The 11,953-nt window shown below is 33.2% G+C and overlaps 1 protein-coding gene across 1 annotated transcript in view; it reads left to right on the top strand.

Annotated features, from left to right (window-relative positions):
* LOC137637873 (uncharacterized) overlaps positions 1–6,100 on the top strand; it is an 8,682-nt gene extending 2,582 nt beyond the window's left edge. Inside the window, exons 2-5 of the mRNA XM_068369982.1 lie at positions 2,001–2,117; positions 4,141–4,315; positions 4,908–5,010; positions 5,638–6,100. Of these exons, the coding sequence (XP_068226083.1) occupies positions 2,001–2,117; positions 4,141–4,315; positions 4,908–5,010; positions 5,638–5,779 (537 nt within the window). The 3' untranslated portion in view covers positions 5,780–6,100. The remainder of the gene's footprint in view (positions 1–2,000; positions 2,118–4,140; positions 4,316–4,907; positions 5,011–5,637) is intronic.
* Positions 6,101–11,953: the final 5,853 nt, after the last annotated feature.

The raw sequence follows: 11,953 nt of genomic DNA, 5'->3' as shown, positions 1-11,953 counted from the left end.
CATTTAAGACTATCTAAATATCTTCCTCGCATCAGATAAGACATTCAGTCTCAGACGTTCCAATAAAAACATACGAACATAAAGTACGGATAAAAGAAGTTTGTCACATATGTTACAAAATGCACATTTCATTAGATACTTTAAAATCCCCCCACCCCCAACCAACAACAACCACCGCCCCCCCCCCCCCCTCATCCATTATATTTTGCACAGTCACTCTAGTTAAAATGTAAGTGTCTCTACTGGAGGTCAACTCTCGCTTTCTAACCATGAGAACTACTAACACTACTACTACTACTACTACTACTACTACTACTACTACTACTACTACTACTACTACTACTACTATTGTTTCTGTTACTACTGTGTTTGCATCATTATTAGTTATATTTTAGTAGCTATTTATTTATAGATTTATTTTCTTCACTTTATGAACTTTGTAATTCTTCCTCTTTCCTATGTGTTCCCTTATATATGTATATATATATATGTATATATATATATATATATATATATATATATATATATATATATATATATATATATATATATATATACTTATATACTGCATATATATACAAATATATATATATACATATATATATATATATATATATATATATATATATATATATATACATATAAATATATATATATATATATATATATATATATATATATATATATATTCATTGTATTATAAATATTTATATAACATATGTGTGCATGCATTTTTCGTCCCAACATCATACGTTCCTTTGATATAAAGATATGCATAAATAAAGTTTGACATAATTGCCGAGTAAAATTCAAAATCAAATAAAAATAAATCAAACGAAGCATGAATCTATCTAACAAGCAAACATTTAATCAAAGATCTAAAGTAGCTTGCTTGCACGCAGTCAACAGCACTGCCTGTTTAAAATGCCATTTAAAAGGTGAGCCACTGAGCCAGTCTTGAGCCCCCATCCGGAAATATAATCCGGGCAATCTGCGCACGCGCAGTCTTCACATTGCAATCTGCGCACGCGCAGTCTTCACATTACAACACCGATTTCAAAATCGTGGCTTTTAACAACTCCACTAAACAATGACACGGCTGGGCTACTCGAGCGAGATAACAGCAAGTCAGCATACTTAGCAATCAACATAATAAATAAAATAATGTAGGTTATTGACATTAGCTAAACCACAGTCTCGCAAACGACTTCAGCAGGGTGCCATCTGGTCTACATGAGATGATGACACGCGATATTACAAACAAGTTTATTAATAAACTAATTATGAATAATTAAGGGAATTAATATAATTCTAAAATATAAAATAAACGCCATGCGTGAATGTGAAGACTACACATTGCAGAATAATACCATAACTTCAAGACGAATCATAATAATAAACAGCAAGGTCTATAGAGTTTGATAAACAGTAAACTTATACGGACACGAAAGTTCTCAAAGCAAATCAAAACAAAGTAATGAAAATAGAAATGAAAACGTTCATGAAAACGAGCATGTTTTTGTTGCCAATCAAGATGATCTCATTGAAGAGTTTCACGACCTTCCGCTTATTTACTCTCACTTTCCACCCGACGTCCAACGCCAAGGTTGGAGTACTGCTGAGAGAGAGAGAGAGAGAGAGAGAGAGAGAGAGAGAGAGAGAGAGAGAGAGAGTTGAAGTTTTTAGCCTGGCATTAAGATTTCCATCTTAGAATCCACTAATTCCATCATCATCTCCTCCTAGGCCTATAGACGCAAAGGGCCTTGGTTAGATTTCAACAAATGTCTCTATCTTGAGTTTTTAATTATATACTTCTCCATTCATCATCTCCCACTTCACGCTTCCTATTCCTCAGCCATGTAGGCCTAGGCCTGCCAACTCTTCTAGAGCCTCAAGGAGCGCAGTTAAATGTTTCCCACCAATTTAATTAAGTCTAATTATCATCTTAATCAGTATATATATTTTTTTATAATTTCTTATTATTTTTTTTTCTTCGTCAGATGAAATACTTCCTCGTCCTAACACTGGCAGCTCTCGCAGCCGCCCAGTTCCGCCAAGGCTTCAGGAGGGGCCCACCTCGTCCAAGCAGCGGAGGCCGTAGCGGTGGAAGAGGAGGTGTAAGTATATATAGACCAAAGTCTTTGGAACGCCAGTTTTGCTAGATCTATAAGTCTTTGGAACGCCAGTTTTCCTAGATCTATAAGTCTTTGGAACGCCAGTTTTCCTAGATCTATAAGTCTTTGGAACGCCAGTTTTCCTAGATCTATAAGTCTTTGGAACGCCAGTTTTCCTAGATCTATAAGTCTTTGGAACGCCAGTTTTCCTAGATCTATAAGTCTTTGGAACGCCAGTTTTCCTAGATCTATAAGTCTTTGGAACGCCAGTTTTCCTAGATCTATATAGCTTCATAACATAAGACCTTAAAGCGGGGTTTTTCACGTTCGAACAGTTCGACAAACAAGCGTTTGAAATGATGTTCGAACGTGTAAGAAAGTCGGTTCTCAACTGACTTTTGTGGGCGGGGCTTCATAGTCCACAAACCTTATGCATTTGTGGCTGACTCCACCTCTTCGAACCGTTTGACAAGCAGGTTCGACAACCGGGTTCGACGAACCCTGCTTGAGGCTATGCTAAACAACAAATTATCTTTCTTTGGTACATTAAATTAGAACAGAAATATAGTTAAATTGAATTAAAAATAAAAATATTTCATTTTATAATTATATAATTTTAGATGATTACGGTAGGCTTATAGACAAAATGAGAACCATTAATATCCTATAATTGCGAATAATTTATTGAAAATATCCATTTCATAAAGGCGGAAAATGTAAGTCCGCTAAACAATTAATACTTCTAAAATAATCTAATCTTGGGAGATCGAGTCTCACAATGTCTCCATTAATATTATTCCTCAAAGCACATTATTTTCCCCTTAAAACGAACTCTCAGAGTTTCTCCCTAAAAATCCTTCCTCGGAACACATTTCCCCCAAAAGCGAACTCACAGTATTCTCCCCAAAAATTCCTCAGAACACATTTTCCCCTAAAAGCGAACTATCTGAGTTCCTCCCTAAACATCATTCCTCAGAACCCATTCCCATAATAGCAACCTCTTACAGTTTTTCCCTAAAAATCATTCCTTGGACCACGTTTCCCCTAAAAGCGAACTCACAGTATTCTCCCCAAAAATTCCTCAGTGCACATATCCCCTAAAAACGAACTATCAGAGTTTCTCCCTAAACATCATTCCTCAGAACACATTCCCCTAATAGCAACCTCTTACAGTTCTTTCCTAAAAATCATTCCTTGGCGCACATTTCCCCCTAAAAGCGAACTATCAGTTTCTCCCTCAAAATCCTTCCTCGGAACACATTTCCCCTATAAACGAACTATCAGTTTCTCCCTCAAAATCATTCTTCAGAACACATTTCCCCCTAAAATCGACCTATCAGTTTCTCCCTCAAAATCATTCCTCAGAACACATTTCCCCCTAAAATCGAACTATCAGTTTCTCCCTCAAAATCCTTCCTCAGAACACATTTCCCCCATCAGTTTCTCCCTAAAAATCCTTCCTCGGAACACATTTCCCCCTAAAATCGACCTATCAGTTTCTCCCTAAAATCATTCTTCAGAACACATTTCCCCTAAAACCGACCTATCAGTTTCTCCCTAAACATCATTCCTCAGAACACATTCCCCTAATAGCAACCTCTTACAGTTTTTCCCTAAAAATCATTCCTTGGCGCACATTTCCCCTATAAACGAACTATCAGTTTCTCCCTAAAAATCATACTTCAGAACACATTTCCCCTATAAACGATCTATCAGTTTCTCCCTAAAAATCCTTCCTCAGAACACATTTCCCCTAAAATCGAACTATCAGTTTCTCCCTAAACATCATTCCTCAGAACACATTCCCCTAATAGCAACCTCTTACAGTTTTTCCCTAAAAATCATTCCTCGGAGAACATTTCCCCTAAAAGCGAACTATCAGTTTCTCCCTCAAAATCATTCCTCAGAACACATTTCCCCTATAAACGAACTATCAGTTTCTCCCTAAAAATCATTCCTCAGAACACATTTCCCTCCAAAAGCGAACTCTTACAGTATTCTCCCTAATTCCACCCTCCTGGACCAGGCCGACGGAGCCAACGGTGGAAGCGAGTACCACTACTCCTGGCTCCACGACGGAGGCCGCAAATACGTCCACGGAGGAGCCGTCGGTTACTGCAACAGCCTCGGAGGTGGATGGGGCCCTGTGGCCATTGAAAGCGGCGGAGAGAGCAGCTTCATCAATGGAGTTATCTCATCCAGTGAGTATAATCATTTCTCTTGCAATAAGAGGTTTTAAAAGCTTTATGTTCTAAGGCTCCAAGTTTCTGATACATCTAATTAAATACTTTTCTTTTTTTTAGAGAAAGTGGCATTTTACTTTTCATAATCAGATTTTATTTACCAAAAGCTCTCCATCTCATGTTTATCCTTCTTTTAATTTCGGTCTCACACACACACAAATATATATATATATATATATATATATATATATATATATATATATATATATATATACATATATATATATATATATATATATATATATATATATATATATATATATATACATATATATACAGTACACACACACACACACACACACATATATATATATATATATATATATATATATATATATATATATATATATATATATATATATATATATATACATATTCATAGCATACATAATTTACATTCATATATACTTATATTCCATCATACACTTTTCCCCCCAAGGGGCTACACACCTAAAAAAAAATTAAAATCAATATAAGCTTCCCTCCCCTATAGACTCACACATGTATGCACAAGTTTTCGCCTTTTTAAACATCAATTCATAACTTCCAGATAACCTAGAATACATCTGGACCGGAGGCGTCAAGCAGGGATCAGGATGGAGATGGCTTAACGGAGGATCCTTCAGCGGATTGAACTGGTCCCGCACTGGAGGGTAAGTAATAGATCGATGGATTTACTTCGCCGTGGTATAAACATGTATATAACACGTATACCTAAAGATTCATTTAACTCTTGAAAAAAAAACTTTATACGTCTACTACAGTAACGTTAAAATACTTTTGATCAAGACTTTAAAGATAAACCATTGCGAATCATAGGCCTATGCACTGTTTGTAGCTGCAAACCCACTTTAAACTTAAAATTTTCAGTCCACATTCTTCTATCTAGTTGTCTAATCTTACCTAAACCCTTTATTTCATAGCACAGCCTCATTTCAGGCTTCCCCCCCCCCCCAATGGCCTCCCTAAGCCCAACACCAAACTCTCCTTAACCCTTCATTTAACAGCACAGCCTCATTTCATACTTTTCCCCCCGATTGGCCTCCCGAAGCCCAACAACAATCTCTCCTAAACCCTTTATTTCATAGCAGAGCCTCATCTCAGGCTTTTCCCTAAGTTGGCCTCCCGAAGCCCAACAGCAAACTCTCCCAAACTCTTTATTTCATAGCACAACCTCATCTCAGGCTTTTCCCCCGATTGGCCTCCCATTGCCCAACACCAAAGATGAATAAATTGTAGCCTCTAACGACCTTTTTCTTTTCTTTTCTTTCTTCTTGCAGAAGACAATCCCCACAGCCCGACAACCGTGAAGGCAACGAAGCCTGCCTGGCCATCCTCAACAACTTCTACCGCGACGGTATTACATGGCACGATGTTGCTTGCCACCACACCAAGCCCATCATCTGCGAACGCAGAGCATAAGCATAAGCACTGATGCTATACTGCTATAACGCTGCTTGCTTGCTTTTGCATGCCTCTGCTCCTTCCTTAACTTGAAAGCAGTGGCAATAAGCAAGCATTCACCAATTGTCTCTTCTCTCTTCAGATGTTTTTACCAATTTCATTCCAAATTCCCTTCGGTGGCGTTTTTCTCCAGTTGCTTTTTAAAGCTTAAAAATTGGTTCTTTTTATTTGTGATATTCTGCTCTTTCATCTCATTACAGAGCTTTTCTTCATAGAGTATATTTATTTAAATTATGAATTGTGATAAATGACTATCTAAATAAAATAATTTTAAAAATATACCTGTATTTTTAATCATCCTTAAGTTGTTTTCTTTTTGTTAAAATATAAAAATGTTATATATATATATATATATATATATATATATATATATATATATATATATATATATATGTATATATATATATATATATATATATATATATATATATATATATGTATATATATATATACATATATATATATATATATATATATATATATATATATATATATATATATATTATATATATACAGTATATATATATATTATATATACAGTATATATATATATACATATATATATATATATATATATATATATATATATATATATATTATTACTTGTTAAGCTACAACCCTAGTTAGAAAATCAGGATGCTATAAGCCCAGGAGCTCCAACAAGGAATGAATATACATGTATGTATATGTGTATAGATATATATATATATATATATATATATATATATATATATATATATATATATATATATATATATATACTTTGTGTATATATATATATATATATATATATATATATATATATATATATATATATATATATATATACTGTGTATATATATATATATATATATATATCATTAATTATTTCTCAAGAATGAATTACCGGTATTCTTTCATCCAACTTATGCTCTCCCATTCTCTCCACATGACTAAAACACTGGTTTTCACATGCCAGACTCCTACGAGAATAACATTTTAACAACATTTTTTACATTCACGACTCTATATCATTTTATCTGTCCTAATTGCTTCTTCAACCTTAAGAAAAGTCAATCAGTTTAACAAGCCACTTTTGTTTATTATAATCCCATGAAGTCGGTTAGGTAAAAAATGATTCTGTGTCTTACAGCTTACCTCTCCTATTATTATTATTATTATTATTATTATTATTATTAAAAATATATCTGTATTTTTAATAATCCTTAAGTTATTTTCTTTGGTAAAATATAAAAATGTTATATATATATATATATATATATATATATATATATATATATATATATATATATATATATATATATATGTATATGTATATATATATATATATATATATATATATACTGTGTATATATATATATATATATATATATATATATATATACATATACATATATATATATATATATATATATATATATATTATATATATACATATATATATATAAATATATATATTATCAATTGCTAAGCTACAACCCTAGTTGGAAAAGCAGAATGCTATGAGCACAGGGGCTCCAACAGGGAAAATAGCCCAGTAAGGAGAGGAAACAAGGAAAATAAAATATCTTAAGAATAACATTAAATTAAATATCACCCATATAAACTATAAAAACTTTAACAAAACAAGAGGAAGAGAAATAAGATAGAATAGTGTGCCTGAGCGTACCTTCAAGCACGAGAACTCTAACATAAGACAGTGGAAGACCATGGTACAGAGGCTGTGACACTACCCAAGACTAGAGAACAATGGTTTGATTTTGGAGAGAAATAAGAAAATATGTCAGTAGCTCTTATCTCCAAGTCTCAACTCTTTGTAACTTTTGTCTTCAAAGATCTCTGCATCCAAATATTTTGTATATCTCCAGCTGTTTTCCTTATTTAATTTGAATTATCAATGTTCATCTTTATTCCAACATCCATCCAATGCCTCATCCATTATCCACATGTATGTATTCTCTCAAAACATTCATTTTTGCTTTTCTTCACTTGAAATTAGTAGATTGGCCAGGGTACCAACCACCAGCTGAGATACTACTACTAGAGTGTTATTGGGTCCTTTGACTGTCCAGACAGTAATACATTGGATCCCTCTCTCTGGTTACGGCTCATTATGTCTTTTCATCCATAATCCACAAATATGTATTCTCCCAAAACATTCATTTCTGCTTTTCTTCACTTGAAATTAGTAGGCTGGCCAGGGGACCAGCCACCCGCTGAGATACTACCACTAGAGAGTTATTGGGTCCTTTGACTGTCCAGACAGTACTGCATTGAATCCCTCTCTCTGGTTACGGCTCATTATGTCTTTGCCTACGCATACACCGAATAGTCTGGCCTATTTTTCCCTGTTGGAGCCCCTGGGCTTATAGCATCTTGCTTTTCCAACTAGGGTTGTAGCTTGGATAATAATAATAATAATAATAATATTAATAATAATAATAATAATATTCTTACCATATTCTTCTCAGTCCTCATTCATGTGACAACACAGATTACCAAACAATTCTTCTTCTACTGCAATGTAATTGTTCAGTGGCTACTTTCCTCTTGGTAAGGGTAGAAGAGATTCTATAGCTATGGTAAGCAGCTCTTCTAGGAGGACACTCAAAAATCAAACCATTGTTCTCTGGTCTTGGGTAGTGACAGCCTCTGTACCATGGTCTTCCACTGTCTTAGGTTAGAGTTCTCTTGCTTGAGGGTACACTCGGGCATGCCGTTTTATCTTGTTTTTTTTTTTTTATTTTTAGTTATTATGTGAAAGGTCTAATTAAATCTTGTTACTATTCTTGACATATTTTTTGTTTAATTTTTCATTCTTTACTTGCAGTTTATTTATTTACTTGTTTCCTTTCCCCACTGGGCTATTTTTCCCTGTTGGAGCCCTTGGGCTTATAGCATCTTGCTTTTTCCAACATAGGGTTATAGCCTGGCTTGTAATAATAATAATAATAATAATAATAATAATAATAATAATAATAATAATAATACCATTTGCCCGCACTCCTTCAAGTCACGTCTCCATCATGTTCATTACACTTTGACATATCAATATTAATATGAGGTTAATGCAAGCAAGCCCACATATGTAATCAATGCTCTCCTCAATACTCAATCAACATTTATGTTATACTTTACTCTAAGGTAAACTCGTACCTTAAATGCTGAATCAGCATTTTATATAAATAAAAACACAAAACTACTTTATTTTCATTTGAAGAAATATTCGACATTAAGAAAGTATTTTTTAAACTCGTACCTTAAATGCTGAATCAGCATTTTATATAAAAAAAAACCAAAACTACTTATTTTTCATTTGAAGAAATATTCGACATTAAGAAAGTATTTTGTAAACTCGTACCTTAAATGCTGAATCAGCATTTTATATAAATAAAAACACAAAACTATTTTATTTTCATTTGAAGAAATATTCGACATTAAGAATATTTTTTTTTATTTTTTTTTTTGTCTCCCACAAGCCAAGTATCATTTTTCAAAATCAGAAAATCCACAAAAGATTTAAAGATGTCTAACCAAAAGCAGCTCGAAGACCTTAAATACTCACTTGCGCGCACTCTATTGCAATGTTTCACATATCCACTCAATCTAAGATCTTTCCTTCCTCTATCCCCCAAATAATTTTAAATCATCTCTTCTCCAACCTATGTACTTCCCACATGTCCAAACCATCTAAAATCATGGGTCCATCACTTTACTCTCTTGTATCTTGACTACTCATCTCTAGGCCTATATATCACCAAATTTCTCCCGAATTTCTCGTCATTCCCTTGTTTCTCCTATTTTGTTACTCGCTTCTCCTCTCATCAACCACTTCTATTCTTCTGCCACCAATATTATCAATATTCCTATTTCAAGCTTCCCTTTATCCTCACAATCTTACTCTCTCGCATTTATTTTCTCCTTTCCTTTCTTACAAACATTGCAAACTCTCATTCTGGAGACTTCTTTTCATATCACTCTCTCGTTTACTAATGCATGTATTGAATCCCATCACAAAATTTGATAAAAATTAATTATTTGGAACTTAATAAATGAGGGGATAAGACTTTCTTTTAAAATAAGAGAAATGAATAGCTCCTTTTCCAGTATGAATACACACATACACACACACACATATATATATATATATATATATATATATATATATATATATATATATATATATATATATATGTGTGTGTGTGTGTGTGTGTGTGTGTGTGTGTGTGTGCATATTTCTTCTAGCTGTAATCTTAAAAAGGGCAATAAATGAAATAAAGAAAATAAAAATTTACAACATATCTACCAATATACTTTGGTTGAAATAGTTATTTATTTTACTTCCCTTTATGCTCGTTTATATATATATATATATATATATATATATATATATATATATATATATATATATATATATATATAAATATATATATATATATATATATATATATATATATATATATATATATATATATATATATATATAAATATCAATAATTAATATTAATGGGGAATACCTTAACAACTTAACAAAGTTGCGTTTAATGAATCATGGGAAGAATTACAAAAGATTGGTAGAAGATTTGAATACAGAAAGCAGAAATGTAGGATTGAAAATGAATATGAGTGGGATAAATATATATTAATATATATTAATTGAAAAAAATACTAACAACATATTTATAGTATTTTACTGTAAATTATTCCTTCAAACACGGCATTCGATTTTGTTAGCTCAGACTGACAAGTTTAAGACAGCATTATCTATTTTAAATATATCACAACTTTTTAAAAGATAATAGGACTTTATTAAAGCATTTTTTTTACTTTTGCTTTCAATTCCAGGTGGATTTTAACCATCAACTATTAGTGACTTTTTTACTCTAAACTACAGTATCAGTGAATGCTGCTAAATGCAAACAAGTGTTTCGCTGAAACTTGTACAAAGAGTGGTATGGCAGTGACTAGTTTTACGAGTCGTGGCCTCGTGGGGATGATTTTTGGTTTATGAGTTGTCCTACTTTTCACTGAAGTTGTGTTCATAATGTACAATTACATCCGAAAGTAGAAAGAACTAAAATACCACGATAGCAAGGACATGAAAAGAATGTAGCGTAGTACAGTGGGTTACCTAGTGTGTTCATCAACCGCAGGTAGGTGATGGTCAGTCAGTTGGTAGGTTATAAATTGACACACCCTTGGCCAGCAAGTATTCGTGGATTCTCGATTTTTGCGCCTGTCTCTGTTACCTAACCCCCGTGAGTGAATAAGGAGGGCTGACTGTACTGTATATATATGTGGAGAAATTTCTAGGCACTAGCAAAAATGAACCTCCACTTACCTGAAAATACGCTCCCCACACCTGAACTCTGATTGGTCCTAATTGCAGGAGAATGATGATGACATCCATAATTATTTAAACACTTATCTGAAACTGCGAAGCAAAGAAAGACCTTTAGAGTCGAAGAAGACATTACAATCAAGTAGATAATGTACAGTACATTTTTTAAAATAGGGCATTTCTACTTGAGGAAAACCATAGCAAAAAGCACTGCCATTTTCGTCAACTAACTCTGGAAACAAGGATGAACCTTCTGTGAAGAACACCATACATACTTGTGTAACATGTGATCTCACGTATTATGCAACCCCCAATTTTCACCCCCCTAAAATAATTTTATCGTGTATCATGTGAGTTTCAAAATATTATGCACTCTTTACATCAATACAGTAGGTTCATCTTCAGTTCGTCCAACCTCACTAAACATGATGTCTTGCGATTCCTAAATAACAATTAATGTAGTCTGTTTATCCTCACCTTTTGTCATGAATATGTTATTTTTATTAATAAAATAAATTTTTGAATATACTTACCCGATAATCATGTAGCTGTCAACTCCGTTGCCCGACAGAATTCTATGGAGGGATACGCCAGCTATCACAATACTAGAAGGGGGTGTACTTACCAGCGCCACCTGTGGCCAGGTACTCAATCATTTGTTGTTGACACCTCCTCAATTATTCCTCTTTCCACTGGTTCTCTCTGGGGAGGAAAGGGAGGGTCGATTAAATCATGATTATCGGGTAAGTATATTCAAAAATTTATTTTATTAATAAAAATAACATTTTTCA

The sequence above is a fragment of the Palaemon carinicauda genome, chromosome 3 (assembly GCF_036898095.1).
Source record: "Palaemon carinicauda isolate YSFRI2023 chromosome 3, ASM3689809v2, whole genome shotgun sequence".
NCBI lineage: Eukaryota > Metazoa > Arthropoda > Malacostraca > Decapoda > Palaemonidae > Palaemon > Palaemon carinicauda.
Note: the sequence above shows the minus strand (reverse complement) of the source record. Positions and strands in the feature narration are given on the sequence as shown.